This window comes from Thermobia domestica, chromosome 4 (genome assembly GCF_964235325.1).
Source record: "Thermobia domestica chromosome 4, izTheDome1.hap1.1, whole genome shotgun sequence".
NCBI lineage: Eukaryota > Metazoa > Arthropoda > Insecta > Zygentoma > Lepismatidae > Thermobia > Thermobia domestica.
Window position 1 is genome coordinate 255,983,732 of NC_137457.1, and position 20,086 is coordinate 256,003,817.

General features: G+C 34.7%; 1 protein-coding gene across 4 annotated transcripts in view; it reads left to right on the forward strand.

The window, feature by feature from the left end:
• The window catches only part of OstDelta (oligosaccharide transferase delta subunit), a 100,206-nt gene extending 95,870 nt beyond the window's left edge, over positions 1 to 4,336 (forward strand). For all 4 annotated transcript variants that reach the window (XR_014131221.1, XR_014131220.1, XM_081755778.1 and 1 more), the window contains one exon: positions 3,846 to 4,336. Coding sequence is in view for 1 of the 4 variants with exons in the window: in XM_081755777.1 (XP_081611903.1) it covers positions 3,846 to 3,849 (4 nt within the window). In the remaining 3 variants the exon portion in view is untranslated. The remainder of the gene's footprint in view (positions 1 to 3,845) is intronic.
• Positions 4,337 to 20,086: the final 15,750 nt, after the last annotated feature.

Sequence of the window (20,086 nt, forward strand, 5' to 3'; positions counted from 1 at the left end):
GTACAGAAGAACCGGAACTAATTTAGTCCAAGTTAGTTCACTACGACTTTTATTAGTACAAGTTAAAGAAATATAACGACTTCATTTGCATATCAGTAAGAGAAGTAAATACAGATACGAATTATTTGAGTCCACTTTGGCTCTGACCCATTTATACATAAATAGATACACAAGATACTTCTGATTTCAGTGCCTCTCGTGGGGTTTGTATGACCTCCCCCTCGCAAGAAGTACGTCATTTCGATGTATTTTATCAATACTGAACATTATTAAAACGAAACAATATTTAGAATTTTTCTTTGATTGCAGTTGCAATCAAAGAAAAACAAATTATTTAAAAAATCACAAAAGAACCATTCATAAATATATAAGAAAAAAAGTTGCATAATCTCTTTAATGAATGGGAAATTTAGGTCTGAATATAATACAAATAATATATTGGAATGAAACGTGATAATCCACAAATGTGTGTTCATCATAATTTTATGAACACTTATACTTTTACGAACATTTTTCGTTTTTTGGTTTAAACCAGTTGGTTTTTTTGAGAAAAAAAATAGCTTGTTTAAAAGAGCCAACCCTCATATATCTTTTCCTTGACGCCGTTTTAGTAATATTTAAAATCAAATTTAACGGCTTCATCAGTTGCACATAAGTTATTTATAATTCACTCATGACAATATTTCAATAACTCATGTAATGTATTTTTCAGTTAATGTATAATATCGCGAGTTTCTCATTCATTAATGAAAGGTTGTATCTTAATTAACTGTTGTAGTTTGAGAAAAGTTGACTTTATCTTAAAGAAACTTTTCCTTGTCCAACCATTCTACAAAGTAATCTCCCCAACATTTTGAAATCTTTCTGTAATTTAGATTGCAAATAAGCATAAAATTCCATGCCAAACGGCGCAGATTTCTCAAGTTCCGCTCCTCGTACTTTCGTTTACTATTCAGCCGACGATCTGCTTCACAATGGACTATAGTAGTTTATTTGCATCTCACCTCCATAAATTTCCTTGATGGAACGTAGTTTTTCATAAAATAATACCAGAACAATCTTTCATCTGTAATGGGCCCGCGTAGCGTAGTCGCTAACACACTCGCCTTCGGTGCGAGCGGTCCCGTGTTCGATTCGTGGTGGAGGCACTCGGTCTAAAAAGTGTAAAAAGCTTTTCAAGGTCAGCCATTCTGAATGAATCTTTCCTGGTTCCTCATTCACACCAGGCAAATGCCGGGGTGGTACACACGGAAAAGAAAGTATTTGACAGTGAACAAATTTTCTTTTGTCAATAACTCGGAAACAAATGAATTAATTTGAATCCATTTGTTGTTGTTCATAGGATAGTTATAATTTGATAACTTGCCAATATCGGCACTGTAATAGGTTAATTTATTGTTGAGTTATTAAGAAGAATTTTGTCAACTAAAGAATACTTTCTTTCGCGACTGTACCTAACATTTAGGCCCTAGGCCACTTCCTTTCCTTTCCCCGGATAGTGTACTCGCCGAGGGACGTCATCCCTCATACGTGACGAGCTATGGCCATAGATGCTGAAAGCCCAGAAATCTCAATCCTAAATCATTTCAGCTGTAAAATAGTAAAACAGGATATCAGTGATTGCTAACGCTCTACTAACCAAGCAGAGCAGAAATATATGCTTTTGGATTTTTCTAGTTGAAGTACGAGCATATTCAGCAGATAAATGGATCGCATTCATTATCTTCGATAACATGTGTTACCTCTCTTTCCAGTTCTTTAAAATGAGCTTTGTTAGCGCTTATGTAGAATGGTAATTCCAATATTTTCCCTGTGGTGAGGAAATCTGAAAAATTGTTCCCGCAAAAGTTTTCTTCTTTTTGAAGACTAAGAAGTGTGTGAAATATGAAAAATGTGTCACGAATGAACAGCTTTATTTCTTGTATATGATTGATGCGTATAATGAAAGATAATTTGTTTTGTTTGGCATATTTGATCGAAAAATGCGTGTTGTTGAGATTGGTGGACAGTGCTTGTACGCTAATATATGGGCATCTTTTCATTATAAACACCCTGTTCCAAACCTTCGAAACACGCAAATAACATCAGATAAACCCACTTATATATATATATATATATATATATATATATATATAAATAAAGAGATCTATCTTTATCATCTAAATTCACTGCTTATTTCAACTTTACAAGAAATAGCAGTAGTGTCATTAGCTTGAATTTAAACAAAATAGGTCCGGTCTATTTTTTTATGGCTTGTAACAATACATGGTTTATGAATCATATAATTTTGTATATCTGGTAATGTTTGTCCACATGACACATTGAAAACAAAAAACGATCGGCAACCGCAACACGTGTTTTACATTGGAGGGTCAAACTTACGTGTCCTGTATGAAGTGTTTTTAGATTTTTTTGTTCAACCTCTGTACACACTGGATTGTCCAAACTTAGCAGGTAGGCTGTAATACAAGCCATGTGGTGTGAGAGGAGAGCATAGACTACAAGAGTGAGTGTGTTTGGCTGTTCCGGGAAGCGGATTGGGTTGCGTAGTGGTTAACGCATGGGAGAGATCCGGGTATGAATCCTGGTCCAGTCAGTCACTTTTTCACACTCTGTATGTCTCGAGTATCCTTTGTTACATGATTTTGCTAAGCAGAATGGTAGAAAGAATTAACAAAATGAAATGAAACGTTTTAGGTGTCTTAACGATAGAGTTCTTTGTGGGCTACTCATGTCAGAACTATCAAGTTTACCACATTCGATTTCATTCCAAAGTTAAATGGAATCTCTCGGTTTGCTTTACTTTCCATATTAGCTAGCAAAGCGAAAGAAGCTCAACGTAGATTGGAATTTAGCACTTCATAGATATTATTTCTGGTAATACATTAGTAACCTATCCTAATTTTGGTGCTAAATGATGTATTGTTGTGTTCAACATTTTGTCGTAGAAGATCTCTTACGAGTTGAGATTCATTTTTGTAATAACTTCGATGTTGAATGTAAATTTCATAATTGACTAAATTTGTCATTAATATATTAAAAGTAAGAGGAGTAACTTGTTTTCGATGACACTAATTGTGACTGAAGTTAAAACTAAAAGAGCTAATCAGCGACAGATGGTAGCACACATCCTCTTTCGATAGTATTTTGTTTCTGGGAACACCAATATTCACAATAATTGAATAACCTCAGAATATAAATATTCAGACTTTGTCCGAAGAGAATTTGAACCAATAATTACAGAATAATCCGTGCATTTTTTTGTAATGTTTTGTTTCTTACATTGTTGAGTGTTATATATTATTTGAAGTGTGCTTCTGAAGAGTAAAATTAAGTGCTGTATACAATGAATAAAACATAGTAATTAACAAGTGCACGAATTATATGATCATTAATTCAACTTGTCATTGAACAAAGTTTGGATATTCATCCCTTAAATTTGATTCAAATTGTTGTATGTCCCTCTTTACAAAATACATATAAATGATAGGAAAAACTTGCTCCTTCCTGTTCGCGATAGTCGATCCATCACCGATCTTAACACTAGTAAGAGAATAGGTCATATAGAGCTCTGTCATTCCATTCTCTCTCTTCCTATCCTTCTTCATGAATACCATCTTGTAACTGAAAGTATTTTGAAATACGATGGCGAAACTAGTAAACACTAGAAACATGAATACGTGAATGCTGTACATGTATGCCTTAAGGTAGATAAGTGTTCTAAACAATTGTAAATGTTAAAGAAAAGTAGAGTTTACTTCCAAGCATATGTAGCTGCATGTGTATATAGTTTTTTTTTTTTTCTTTCCAAAAATTAATTTTAAATTGTTTTTTCTTTTTTCCAGATAGAAAAAGGCTTCAAATAGAGTGAATTGAAGATGAGCTGTGTTGTGTGTGTGTGTATGTCGGGGAGGGGGGACGATGTGTGCTGTGTTGTGAGAAAGAAAAAGTTAATTTCGTTACAGACAAAATGATGCATTACTGTGTCTCATGAAACTTTGTAAAATACAAGAGTACAGTAATTAAACATTTATTGGGGTGATTGGTTTAGGGTTTTCTTGGAATTAATGTGTTTTTTTTTTTTTAAGACTAGAAAAGTGTTAATGAATGAGTTTGGTGAGACAGTTGAATTATTGAATTGTATTGTGTGTTGAACATAATTCTAAAGGAATTCTGTTGAGATTTGATCTCGTTACTTCAAGAATATTTACCATTGTTTTTGTTTGAGTGTAAAATACACTTTACAATCTTTGTCATTGCATTCAGTACATTGACCCAGTACATTTGTTGTATATGTATATTGCATCACCAGGAATAAAAACAAATTAGAACAAAATTACGTATGATTTTCCCATGCATTTCAGTTTGTTTATTTAATCACCGTTTACTTTACACGTTTTCAGGTGTCTTTTTTTTTTCTCGTATATTAAAAGTATTTGAACATTTGAGAAAAGAAGTCTGTTTACCATATTGAATAATAACTATTGTAGGGATACTTCTAGGGGCAATAAGTATGCCTTCAATGAATGGCTGTTTTAAAAATAACCAAAATTCATTAGCGGCGAGATAAAATGAGTGTGGTAGATAAGGAAGCACTTCGATATTTTTACCCATACATATTTATTATTCTATTATTATTATTATTATTTTGTGGAATGTGTCTTTAACCTTTAAACGCCGAAGGATGAAACTGCTGGATCAAGTACTTAAGCCGTAATATCTCATTCCCTAATCAAGCTAGAAGATGAGTTTGGGATCAATGTGTTCCTGAATGATGAAACTTAACGCCAATATGCATTTTGTGAATGTGGGAGGTACCACGGCGGAGAAGGGGGAGGGTAAAGTTCATGTTTTTTGGGGGCATTCCCCTTTGGTGATAGTCATAAAAATTGGTATGTGAAGCAATGAAGTAGTCCGTTACACACTAATACCTTCAAAAGTACTTGTTACCTTGTGATAATTAGGGAGGGTCACCAGGCCTCCCAACGTGAGTGTACGATCTCGTTTAAATCTCTGCCCGGTGTATAAAGGTTAACATATATATATATATATGCGTATGTGTGTGTGTACTATTTATCGTGGTACGCTTTTGTAACTTAATTTTTGCTAACCCAACATAGTTTTATTTTCTTCAAATAGCACTACGTTAGGTTATTACACAATTCAAATTATGTTAAACGAAAATTGTTCTAAAAAGTTCCCACAAGTAAGCTATTTTAAGCAATATATCAGATTTTACCGTTTTGTTCATATCTTCCGAATGTTTTAAGAGAATTGCTACAAATGGTATTAGGATCTTTATTGACAGCTATCTGCATGATTCAATGTGATACTTAACACTTTCTTGAAATAAATTCCTTGAAAAAAGTCAATTTTTCCACTCCTTGTCAACTCGTTTCTATTTCGTAATATGCCATATGATGATCGTAGTGTCCGACATAAAGATGTTACACTGCCCATTTTGCGTTATTGCTGTAGAATCCTTGAAAATTTGGTTGTTTTTCAATGTTTATGATACTGCAGCATTCTTAATTTGCAATGCTGTATGACAAGTGTGGTATTGTATGTTTTCGTTTTATATGTAAATCTGAAGTATGCAATAGTATGACACTGTCGTTTGAGAAAATACAACTCTTTGTTGGTTTGGCAACATTGTTAACCTTGTAATATATTTCTATTAGTTCAAATGTTACCAGGTTGCATCAAAATATATGATCTAGCCCCATGCTGGTGAAACTTTTATGGTAGATTCTCATAAGTTTCCGGTCGGGTGAACTTCTTTGTCGCTAGTATCGACTACACTGATGGTTTTTAGTTTTGCCTGTAGCTGTCCATATGCTTCTGAATCTATAGAAGGAAAAAGCTGTGTCAAGAGAGGGGCATAATCTTTAATGGGGTCAGAATAATATTGTAGCAGTGAGGTGTATGGTTTCCGCTCTGATAGTTTTCTTGAATTGTAAGTTAATCAATTGACCAACCGTAATGCCTAGCAAAGAAAAAAAACTCAATTTTACTTCTCACGATTATGCTTCTTAGACAAAGGGAGACGATAATTAAGACAAGTGAATGATGGAATAGTTGATGGAATGAGAAAGTGCAAGGAAATGGGAGAATCCCCGAAGAAACCCACGGACACGGTGTTGTCCACCACAAACTAACTTGGCTGGGAATCGAACCAGGTGCCCCACACCAGAGGTAAGCGTTGTACAACTTAGCCACCGTGCCCTCTAACAAAGAAGAAATGTGTGTGCTTGCCAATAGGAAGAAAATAACTTGGGATTTTTGGGTCATATTAGAAGTTTTTATAGGACGGACGCGTTAAAATCAGTGATGTGCCGTAAACTATAATTTTACGTCTACCGTAATCTATACGTAATCCGTGTAGACTATGCAGACAACCAAAATCAAATGTAAGGAAGAATTTCGTTGCTCGTTTGTTCATATTTCCTCATTCAGTTGTTTTGCTTCGGTGCAGCGAAAGATTAGGGAAACGACTAACATAAAAAGTAGAGGAAATTACCTAATCTGTATGTTTACTTTGCTCTGCACATACCACTTCCTTAGATTTTCCACTTCGAGCACTGCTTTTATAATGAAATTTACAAAACTAATTCTCACCTGTGGGCTTTAAGTCTTGAATTTGTTGTATTTGCCAATTTTTTCTTGCATATTTTACAAAATGCATAATATTTTTCATTTTCCTTTATCAAGACGAAACTAAGTATTCGAAAATTACTATTCGCTGGTCTAGGTATTTTATTTTGTACGCAATTTCGAAAGGTAACGACAAAAGAAAGCTCATTTATTGTCCACGACGCCATGCCATATTAAATTACGTGTTGTTGACATATTCTACATAGTCTACGTTGTTTACATTGTCTACGCATAGTTGACACGTAAACGTAAACTATCGTTTTTTACGCGTAGACGCACATCTCTGGTTAAAATCCGTAACGAGTGAGTTAGAGAAATACAGGATGGATCTAGTAGGAGTTCAGGAAGTTAGGTGGGAAGGAAATGGAGCTGTGAAGTCCGGAAATTTTACGTTCTTTTACAAGGAAGGAAATAAAAATCACCAGTTAAGAACAGGGTTTTTCGTTTACAAACGAATATAAGCAATTAAGCGGATTGAATTTGTTACTGACACTTTCTTTTATTACTCGGTAAGGGTCGGTGGTGTGATATTGTTTTAAGTGTAAATGCCCCAACAGAAGATAAACACGATGATATTAAAAGACAGTTTTTACGAAGAAGTAGAACGGATATTTGAGTAGCCCATTTCCAAAGAGGTCCTTGTCCACCAAGAGAATTTTGGGAAATTGAAAAAAAGACTGTCATATGTATGTATTTATTTATTTATTTATTTTAAGGAAAACTTGCATTATTTTAGTATGCTTTAGTGAAGTAATATATAAGTGTTTAATTCAGGCAGCACATGCACACAATAACCATATAATATTCATAAATTAAGAAAAAAAATGTTTGGAAAAGGAGCGTTTTGGAACTGTGCGGAGGACACGGGGCATTTTGGTTCTGTACAATATGGATAAGGACCTGTTTGTTTTTGTATCTAAAAACAATTATTTTTTCTTAAAGAACATTGTAATACATATGAAAAGCATTGTAATTCAGAGAAGTTACTTCTCCGTATACATCAGGAGAGACCTGGAACACTATAATAAAATGTCTGAAAACACCAACTTCATTTCCATAAAGCATTGTAATACAGACAAATTGTAACAAATACTTATTCCAATATTGAGGTTTTTTGCTTTCGTTCGCCCCTAACTCTATGACGTTTCGGTGATTCACTACTAGTGTACTTCTGATCAATTTTAAGCGTTTCATAGGAACTATTGGTTGGGTAAAATATCTGCTGGAACCTACGGACATCTTGTAATGTTAAGACTGAACAATGAAAGTCTTTCGTCTCTTTATGGTCACATTCGGAAGTGAAAGAAGCTTCTTTGATGAATGTCTAAGTTTCTTTTTCTTAGTCTTCTTCCATATGGCAAGAATAAGTTTTCTTACGTCCTTGATCGATGATAGCAGGCCTAACATTCCCTCCCCGTTTCACTGCAATTTAGGCTTCATTGGCAGAATTATCTATGTTCATGATCAACGTACGTCCACAAACAAAAGGACTACTCCAAAGAATAATTATTTTGGGTAGCATTGCTTTCGTTAACAAGTGTTTCACCCTTGAGTCGCTTATAAAATTAGGCAGAATAAACTTTTGCCGATCATTGTTCTAGAGGGAGGGATTTGTCCAGGATGGTTTGATGCCGGGCTAATAACGATGAGTATGTTTATTTACATCACCGTTAAAGAAATAGCAAACTCTCTGAAAGGAACTTACTTACGAAACATCAGATCCTCCTCCTACTTAGCCAGAACCCATTCTGCAAAACTGCATCTGGCGTTCTGAGTGAAAGTTCTATGGGACTATTAGAAAAATATCCAGTTTCCACGCTAATGGTAGAATTTCTTAAACAGTTATTGAATTACGTTCGAAGCATAGGCGTAAATAGCGCCCCCGTCCCCACAAGCTGCAAGGCCAAAAAATATACAGAAAGTACGCAGGGGGGACGAGGCCAAATTTTCACCCGGGCGAAGTGACTTTTTGGCGCCCTCCCCCTAGTACTAGCCTATATTTTACATTTTATCATAGTGTTTTTAATATTTTAAACCCATTTTTAAAAAAGACATTCATTACCTAGGAAAACTTCACAAAGAATATGGCCCGCTATAAACAATACGAACTCCGCTTCCTCTCCCACTTGGTCTAGTGGCTAGCACGCCTGCCTTCTGTGGTACCGGGTCCAATTCCCGGTATATTACTGTTGAACGATACAAGTGGTTCGGATTCCACTCTAATTAGTATCCACATCTCCTTTGGCCATTAAAACATAACCATGGAACGCTAAACGCAAGCAAACAAACGAACAATACTTACTCCCCGCCACTCGCTATTCTACATGCCATCTCCCCATTTTTCGATACAGCTCCCTTAGTACTAGGAAACTCTCTTCTTCCATGGTGAAATGGAAAAAGATTATGTAATTGCCACTACTTTACAAGAATATAAACCAAAAGTCAGTAGAAAACACGTTATAAAATTTACTTTTTGAGGCTCGTTTTGGCGCCCCAGGCAGTCGCTCGGCCCTTGGTGCGCCCCTGAAAGTACGGACGCATAACTAAGGACTGCGGAGGAGAGGCTAACCATGTTACGCCACTGGTTTGACGTGTTTGAAAACTTCAGTGACTGATCGGTTAGCGAAATAATTTCGACGGTTACTGATGTTTAAAGTTTAGCTAAGACAAAGCTACCTAACCAAATACATTTGATATCGCGATGTCACAATTTGATTTTTCCTCATATAAAAAAGATGAAAACAATAGTAATAAAAACCCTTACCCGTACTGGGCTCGAACTAACAACCTAATTCGTACAGACTAGTTGCTCTGACCAACTGAGTTTCAATTTCTTACGCGAAAGTAGTCTTGTTATATTACGAGGCATGCTTTTCATTATCAAAACTGTTCGAAGTAATACAAACATGGCTTAAGAACAGAGACGGAACTGAATTACCATTCGATTGACCTTGAGGGCAAATCAGCAAAGGGTAGCTATAAACTTAAGTTCAGCATGTATTTCTGTGGAGTTCTGTTCAGTATTCCTATCTGCCAATCACGCTTCTTCGTAGAGGGAATATTTTACAAACCTAACCTTTGCGTTAACGTGAAGACAACGCTTGGTCCATTGGTAAAGTGTTGGAAGAATGAAAACTCAATGTTCGTAGCTTGGAATCTATCTACTCACCACAACATTTTATTCTTATGTGTAACGATGAAATAAGAAAGAAAAAATGTATAACCGTTAAGACAAACCTTCAACCAAGTCTAAAGAGAACAATACTAAAATAGTAACACAATTACGTCAACCAAGAATTATTTCATGAAGCGTTTGGACGAAATTACAGCTGTCAACAATTGCAGAAGTAAAAACAGGCTGATAGACGTAATGCAGTCTAGACTTCTGAATGCATTTACTTCCTGAAAACTTCCGTCTCGTCATTGGTATGCCGTTAGTCATAGTAAAACCTTTAAATTGGAAGTGAAATGACACAAACTAAAACAATTTTAAATCAATAAATGTCTGTGTAAAAGTAGGTCTCTCTTATCTATAGTTCTGAGTTCCTTTTACTTTGAAGTGACAAATGAAAGAAGAAAGTATGGTGATCGAAAAAAAAATCAAATTTGAGATTTCAACGAATTTACACTTATTATAGCCTCTAATACCGAAAAAGTTATTTTTCGATACATGTCCATCCGTTCGCTACACTTTTCTATGCACTCGCCTAGAGGCCATACCGTTCAACTTATCTGCACCAAATTTTAGTTTAAGATCTTCATAGTATTTCTTATAGTTTTTTATACTTCCCTCCTACTCCCAAAACAAGCGTAGTTTCCTGTACGATGAAAATAGAAAAAAAAGATATTTTCTCATAACTGGCTCTAACGATCTTGTTTTATTTCTCTTTTTATAAATCAATATTTAATTAGCAACCCTATTTTGTGGTATAAGGCATTTATCTGAGAAAAATTTACAAGGGGTAATTTATACTTACGGGTGTTTTTTCTCAGTGATTTTCTCAAAATGGACTCAAGTGTTTTCGTTCATATTTCATAAATAAATATTTCATTAATAACTTAACAATATGGCATAACTCGTTTGTCCTAAAAAAAATGCGAGGGGTACGTTATTCTTGGTGGTGTGTGTTGTCTGGGCGATTTTCTCAAAAACGACTCAAAAGAGTTTATTCATATTACAAAAATAAATATTTCGTTAATAACCGAACAATATGGCAAAACTCGTTTGTCCTGAAAAAATATGCGAGGGATAGTTTACTCTTGGAGGTGTTTTTCCTCCACGGTTTTCTCAAAAATGAGTCAAGCAATTTTGTTCGCACTCAGAAATAAATATTTCATTAAAAACCTAATAATATAGAATAACTCGCTAACCCTGAAAGAATCATCAAGAGATAGTTGATTCGGGGAGTTATTTTTCCCTCACGATTTTCTAAAAAATTACTCGGACAATTTTATTGATAATTCATAAATAAGTATTTCATTAATAACCCTATATTTTAATATAAGTCATTTCTATGAAAAACAATTACGACGGATAGTTTATTTTGGGGGTGAAGGTTATTCCCGACAATTGTCTCGAACGACAGGCGATTTTGTTCAAATTTCGCAAATAAACATTTCATTAATAACCAAAAGTACCGGTATATCTTAACTCATTGTTCGAAACAATTCACAAGAGGTTGGTTACTCCTGACGTGTTCTTTTTGAACGACTTTCTCAAAAATGACTCATTTGATTTTGTCATATTTCATAAACAATTATTGCATTAATTGTTCTATTATATGTCTAATCAAAATATGCTCAAATTGTGACTTAGTTTTGTAGTGTGGATTTTCTTCAATCGAAGTTTTTTATTCGATAATCTAACATTCGATGTATTTGAATAATACGATAATTTTATTCATATCCAAATACACACTTCAGTAACAACTGCGGCCTAACACAGTTAAGAAATTGAATTGAAAAAGTTTAGTGCGGTGGCCCTGTAATTGAATATTTTTTGGTAAACTCCCTAGGTTTTTGTGGTAAATTCAGGTTTTCTTTTTCGAGCGACAAAAGAAAGAAAATATGGTGATTTTGAAAATAGTATATCAAATTCAGATTTCAACGGATTTATATACTTCATGGCGTCTGCATACCGAAAATGTGATTTTTCCATACCCGTCCTTCCGGTCCGTCCGTTCGGTACGTTCCGTTCCGATTTTTCTGTGCACTCACCTAGAGGCCATACCGTTCAACGTATATACAACCAATTTTAAACTTAGGGTTTGCATAGTATTCCTACAGGAGATTTTCCAATTTTTTCCTACTGCCTAAAATAAGTGTGGTTTACTAACAGCCGAAAATCGAAAAAAGCTTTCTCCAAAATGGTTTTAACAATTTTATTTTTCATTAATCAATATTTAATTAACAACCCTATATTTGGAGTATCAGATATTTCTCTTAGAAAAAATTTACGAGGGGTAGTTTATTCTTGGAGGTGATTTTTTCTCGACGATTTTCTCAGAAAAGACACTGGCAAATTTTGTACACACTTCATAAATAAATATTTAACTTGCAACATGGTATAAGTCAATTGACCTGAAAAATATATGAGTAGTAGTTTATTCTTCGAGTTGAATTTATTCCCAGTGAGTTTCTCAAACATGACCAGTTGGCAACCCTATATCTCGACAACGAAGCTGAATTCGAAAATTACAAGAGGACCGTTTGTCTCCTTTTGATGTCACGAATCATCTCCCGAAGTTTGTGGACATCTTTCAGGTTCCCCCTTAATGAAGCTTCTTTTCGGAAAGTTAACTATTAATTTTAGTCATTGTTTATCTTTTCTAAATCACAAATGCCGTTATTAATTTTAACGCAGAGAGCTACATTTGAGAGAATATATCTTGAAAAATAATTTTAAAACTTAGACATATGTTTTCGAGACATTCCAGACAAGACGAGACATTTTAAAATCTATCTCGTGTCCAAAATATTTGTCAATTCGTATTTTGGATGTCACAAAGCGCGTCTCGTCTCTTTCTCGAGACATGTCTTATCTCATGCGCATTCGTTAACACTTGGAAAGGATTTCTACTCAAAGCATTATTTTTATAATGGTTGTATATTTATGATAATTGCCGTCAACATAAATTACAGTCCTTTTAGTTGAATTAATTTTGTTATTATTATTGAAATTAAAATTAAATGGAATATCTAGTTTAACGTTACACGATTATGCACCTACGCTAAGGGAGAATTATGACGAAATGGTGAAATGAAGAAAGTGAGAGGAAAATGCAAAATCCCAAGAAAACCCATGCACACGGTATTTGTCCACCTCAAATTTCACTTGGGGCGAAGTGGAATCGAGCCACAGACCCAATGCACCAAAGGTGAATGCATTATTATTATTATTATTATTATTATTAATAATAATAATAATTGAAGCGAGCTTAACGAGTTTCAATTGTCCGACTCAACCAACGTTTGGGTGCCTGTGCGTTCGTCTGCTTAATGACAACTTCTCATAAAAGACATTTCATTTTAATGAAACTAGTAAGTGCCTTCTTTTAGCTTTGCGAAGTAACTATTGCTTGAATTTGAATCTGCAAAATATAAGAGGTAAAATTAACCAAAGGGTGCAAGTTTCCACTCATGTATACAAAACAATTTTGCAATATCAACTACATGAATCTTGTCCCATAAGGAAATGAAATTTTTGAGTTTTACGTTCCACACTTATGCTGGTTAGGCTAAAGGAGACAGTGATAATGAGAAATGAGTGAAATGATGGAGTGAGGAAAATGGGAGGAAACGGGAGAACCACGAGAAAACCCACGCACACTGTGTTTGTCCACCACAAAGTTCACTTGGCGAGAGCAGGGGTTGAACCCGGAACCCCAAGAACCAGAGGTGAACGCTCTACCACTGAGCCACCGCGGCCCTTGTTCCATAAAGAAGCCGGAACCCCTACACCGAAGAGCCCTACGAGATTGATCTTGTCCACACGGACTGAAATTGTCATTTGAAGCCAAGACTTTAATATGAAGCCAATAATTTCTTTAAAATAAACGAAAAATTCGAAAGTTATAAGTATTTTCATATTTTTGCCTTTTCCCATAAGGAGCCGTAGCCCCCTATACTGCAGAGCCACCCCCGAGATTTGATCATTGTCCAGTCGGACTGAAATTGTCGTTTGGAACCAACAGTTTAATACGAATCCAAACATTTCTTTAAAATAGAGGAAAAATTCGAAAGTTAGAAACATTTTAATATTTTTGCCTTTTCTCATAATGGGGCCGTATTAGCCTACACTGAAGAGCCCCACGAGATTTGATCATTGACCACTTGGACTGAAATTCTCATTTGAAACCAAAACTTTAATATGAAGCCAAAAGTTAAACTTTTACATCAATTTAAAGTAACTGTGTTCCGGTTCACCCCACTATTATGTTTAGTTTAGTTAAATGGTAATTTGTGACATCTTCACATCATCAAAACAATCTTTCACTCCCTTCCCCCCAGGAGTTCGTGCTGGATCCGCCACTGGAATCAATAGACACTTTTCCTATTATTTTTGTCACCCTTGATTGTGTAGGGGCTACCTCGTACAAATAAAGATGTGGTAATATTACAATGAAGGGAAGCTATATATTAGGTATTTCTTTAGTTACCTACCCCTAACCGCACAGGGCCATCTTTGGTAGAATAAAAAATGCTATGTGATATTCAAATCATGAAAGGGGAGAGGATGCTGTAAATATAATTCTTATTCATTTTGTCTACCCTGCTTATCAGAAATTACTTTTTATTGGAAGGGTACTGAAATGAGAGGGGTAAAATAAAACGTCGTACCCCCTCCTACATGGTTGCTCAAATGATCACTAAAGAAAGCACTTTAAACTAAGATACCCAATATTTAAACTAAGAGACTAAGGTATCCTTACATTATGTAAGGATGGCATATTCAGGATTATTATTATTATTATTATTATTATTATTATTATTATTATTATTATTATTATTATTATTATTATTTGAATGTTTTTGGAGCATCGAAATTTTGTGAGACGAACAATAGTATGTAGAGGTTTAAGATGGGTGGTCATAGGGGAGGAAAAACAGGATTTTTTTCTGTCTGACTCTCTAATATAAAGATCATGTGCTGAAGGTAAGAAGTATCATCATTCTACAATAGGTTGCTTTTACGTAGAATATCAATTACTTGAGTTTTCCACCTTCGGGCTACTTATCTCATGTGGTATTTCAAAACAATTTCATTCAATTTAAGACAAATACATTGTAAAACTTTTCCGTAATTAAACATCTAGGGAAAATTAAACATTTAATAGGGAAATCTGTTATCAAAATATCCAAATAAGTAGATAGAAGACTATCTAGTGAGAAATATTGTGAAACTATAAAATTCTCCAAATTAGAATTAACATTTACTGGGAAACATTCGCTTTGCGCCAGCGAGCATATAATGAGCAGTGAGCACAGGGGAAGTAATTACGAAACTGTTTGCAAACAAAATTAGGGACGCTAATGGAAGTGCGACAACGACATTTTTTTGTATCGTCATGAGTTTTACACATATGTAACAATTTGATTCTTTCCCACATAAAAAATAAATAAAATAACCATAGTAATAAAAATAATAACGTAAGTTCCATGGGGTTCGAACCCACTACCTTCGGCATACAGACTCGTTGCTTTAACTAACTGAGCTATTTGTTTTCTTACGTGAGCTGAGACTGTTCCGGTAAAGACGATTTTTCATTACGGTCGCGTTACCAATTCGTCCTTTTCCATAGATAATTTCCACTTTATGCTCTATTTTTACGTTAATACTTGGCATATATTCATATATTTGGAGTTTGCAGATAATGCACATAATAAGACATATTAGGAATATTTCGTTAAAAGTTTCGTTTGTAGATTTAATCCATATTTCTCTCAATGACATAGATGTCGCTGCTTCGTGTTGAACTGCAAAATTCCCTCGCGTTCTTGAAAATTTCCCACTTTAGCAGAGTTGGTAATTCTCGAGATTTCTGTCGATTTAATATTTTTTGCTTCTAATTTATTTATTTTAAGCTAATATCTAACACAAATATTAAAAACGGGTTTGTTATTAACCTGTCCTGCTGGGGAAACCTTCCGAAATTTCGAACATATAAAGAAACCGGAGATATTTTCAAAAAACTTCAAAATAAAGAGACGCGTCATTTATTTTGCTCATAGTAGTACGCTGATGCATGCTTTTGGAATATATATAGAAGTAATTAGCTAACCTACCAAGCTGCATTAAAATTTTAAATAAGAAAGTCTTACCACATCTAGATGGTCCTATAATAAGACATCATATATCATCAGGTAATAATTCTCTATTTCTCCTTAATCATTTTCTCTACATTCCAATTAAGTTTTCTTAAGCTTACTCAGTTATTATAGGGGTAATATTTTGAGTGCTTCTTTAATTTTAGGAATAACATTTCTACTCTTCATCCATATCTCCATTTCATGTTATAATTTGTAGTTGTTCTATAAACGAGTTACTATAATAAATAATCTTTGTATAGTCATCATTTTTCTTCTTAATGTTTAATTGAGATAAACCAATCATTACAGTACTGCCTGGAGCTAAATATGTTATAATTGAATAAATAGTTACAAGGATGAATATATTAATAAAGCCAGCTGTTGCAGAGAATAGTGATAAAGAGATTAAGCTTTAATAAGTATATTTAACAAAATGTAATTTCTTTTTCTTTTTAAAATTGTATTCTAATTTTCATATGAAGGCAGATTATTTTTTTTTACTTTTCTATTGGAAGAACTTCAGGTAAATTACTTTTTCTTTTATTATACAGGGTATTTCAAAACAACACTGACAACTTGTGGGAGGTTATTCCTGACACCAAGTTAAGACGAAAAGTATAGACCAATCAGGGTGCACAAATGCTTCCTTTCGGAGTTATAGGCTGCCGAAAACATAAAAAAATGGACTTTAAAGGTCCATAGGTCCAATACAATGGGATCTACTGTCGTCGGGTCAAGACCACTTAAGAACTGGTATGTGCCATATCCTAATATCCATGTTTCAAAATCCTGCTTTAGATGACCCGACTACGGTAGGTCCCATAGTTCTGGAGCTATGGATCTTTAAGGTTCATTTTGTCTTTGTTTTCGGCAGCCTATAACTCCGAAAGGAAGCATTTGTGCACCCAGGTTGGTCTATACTTTTTGTCTTACCTTGGTGTCAGGAACTTATGTAAAATATTAAAAAAGAACAAGATACATATTAGAAGTAAATTTAAAGTGTTCCGTCCTTTTGAGACAATTGATGTTCACTAATGCAGTTGATGGTATGTTTAAGATAGCTATTATACTCAAAGAGAGAGACAGGAGTTTTAGCACATTTAAAAGAAATGTATAACTTACAAGCGACAACACTCAAGTGTCCGGCTCCGGTTTCAATGAATTTTTTCTCATAGAGGGCATATATGCATTATTTGTGATGATAGAAATTTTTTCCATGGTGCATGTTTTCTATTAAAAAAAAATAATTTTTAAGAGTTGTGATGTGGTTATTAGAGATTACAGCAGAAGTCCCTTACTACCCGTTGTAAACGGAGTGTTAATGAAAGAACAACTATGTAGATATATATAAGTCGTAGGGAGAAGTCGTATGGTAGGCATGACCTTGACGGCAGCCATATTGAAATCCGCCATTTTGAATTAAGGTCGTTTTTTAATGGAAATAGGCTAATATGATACTTAATTTCGGGCTAGAATTTAATCAGGAAAACAATGGTGAAGTTTTAAGATACGCACATTTGGAAAAAAAAAGTTACAGGCATATTAATTGTTTATACCACCGCCCGCTGGAGTCACTCCTCTCGCTTGCTCTCTATACTGCCTGTCGAATCACCAAAAATAACATAGAGATCGCCGTACGAATATTTTTCCAAATTCCGCCGCATGGGTGCAGCACTAAGCGAGGCTTGTTAGTATACATCTCATAGAGGAAAATACATTGTAGGGTTCAGTGTTTTCGCAAATTAAAATGTATTACTGTTATAGGGTCTTTTCTAAGTTGCAAAGAGGTATTTTAGAATACGTTCGGATATCGTTTCACGAAATACAATCGAGTATTCAACTGCAGAAAAATGGTTAATAAATAAAATATCAAGACATGATGATACGAAGGGGAGTAATTGAATTCCTCCAAACAGATCTATTGTTTGTTGTCAACATTCTGTAAAAGGTTTTTTTTTTTTTTTAATGTAAAGTTCGGAAGCTGAAACAAGACTCTGTGCCCAACGTGTTCTTAATAGACGACTAAAAGAACCATCTAGAAAGGCGGACTTCCATAATCTAAGCTGTGTTAGTTCGTTGAGGCTACTACCGTTTTGTATTATTATTATTATTATTATTGATAATAACATTGAAATTTGGAGTGAGCGGAGCGCGTCATTCACCAGAAAATAGTTGCAGGGTCGGTGTCAGATTTAATGTTTTTCCACCCATAGGCAAAAAAATATTTTCCGCCTCTGATGTCGATGTACAAAATGTTAGCACAATATAATATTTATATATATTTTTCAGAGTAACATCCTACGATTATACCCGTTAGGCTAAGGGAGAAGGATGATTAAGGCAAGTGAATGTTGATGGAAGAATTGGTGGATTGAAATGTGGAAGGAAACGAAAGTACCCTGAGAAAACCCACGGACACCATGTTGTTCATCACAAACTTACTTGGCCGAGGATTGAATCAGGGACTCCACGCATCAGAGGTAACGCTGTACGACTGAGCCACCCTGCCCCTATATATATTATTTTTGTTCAAATTTTAACGAATTTTCGTTTCCAATCTGCTGTAAAGAAAGTCAAACTTATACAAATTTACGTCTTTTAAAATAAAGCTACAGAGAATGATCAGTTTGTGTAAGAATAAAAGAAATTGTTTCGAATTTTCGGCCGTAAAATGTTAATATTCAAATATTATAAAGTCACAGTATGATTGTGAAACAGTATAATATGGAAATTGTTGTCATTGTCCAAAATTAGATGCCCTTAAAAAGAGTTTGCCCTTAAAATAAACTGCCTTCCTCCTTGTTTTATACCGAGTGAAGGTATCTATTAACCAGGGCCTAAAATTCAACGAAATCACAGCTCCACACTGGTAAAAATTTTATATAGTATAGAAAAACTACTTTAGTCAGCATTTGTTTTGACATATAATCAGTGTTCTGTCCAGTACATCGTGTTACCTGCGACCAAAATAATAATAATAATAATAATAATAATGTAGGAAAGTTTTGGCATCTAGAGCAAACAAAAGGCACATTAGGATACATATTTAATTGTATTGTATTAAACCATAAAATTCAGGAAACAAACCGGTAAGAAAATAGTCACACTGGACGGAAAAAAGTCACTTTTTCTTACATAAGAATTTCACCGTCATTTTTCCGTGATCATCACGCTGTCTTAATCTGTTTTCTGCCTAGGCAAATACACCGTTATACCAGGGCTGTTCCTTTGACTTCCTACCAACTTCAAAACGCCTTTCCTTTCTGGCCAGCCATTTCATAACAGCAGGGGTTGGGCTAAAATCTTCCAATGGACCCTTATTTATATTAACATGAAGGTAGTTTTTCACAGTAGTGGGAGCCAAAGAGAGTCTGTTATCTGTTTTCAATATGTCGTAGTCACTTATAAGTCTTTCAACATCGAAAGAAGATGGTTTCAAAGCAACAACTCGGGCTAGACTTGTTGACAGAGCGTGAAATGACTGATTTCCACAGATTTTCATGAGAAGGCTTTTAGCGTCCAGACTTTTCAACATACTGCACGATGATGCCTCTCTCTATTGCAATGCGAACTGCAAAAGATCTGTATCAGGACAAATAACTTTGTGGCATTCTCTTAGAACATCATCGGTTACATCCACTTGCAAAACACGCAAAGGCTCCAAAGTAATAATACTGTCTTCATACAGCAAACGCTGACTAACAAAGTTAATTATGGAATCCAGGACTTCGTAGCGTACTACAGTAAAATCTCTTTTCTCTCTGACATATTTGTTATGGGATTTATTGCGACATGTGTTACGATGAAGTTCAATACCATGTAATGAGTACTGTATTTCTCCGTTGACGTTCTCTTGCACATGTTCATTTAAAAACGTTTCTTCCCACCCGCTAACAGAGGTTTCTCTTTCATACTCTTCAATTGTGCTACAGTTCTATTTTTATTTGTTATTGTGTCCAAAAGAAATATTTCATCACTCTCAAACTTGTGCTGGCAGTTCTTGAAAACATATAGAGCATCTGTCACAAGACACAGAAGATGAAGGCGATCTACTTCTATCCATTTACGCAGATGACCATTGGCTTCATTACATCCATGGCTTTCCGATTGCAATTAAAGGCAG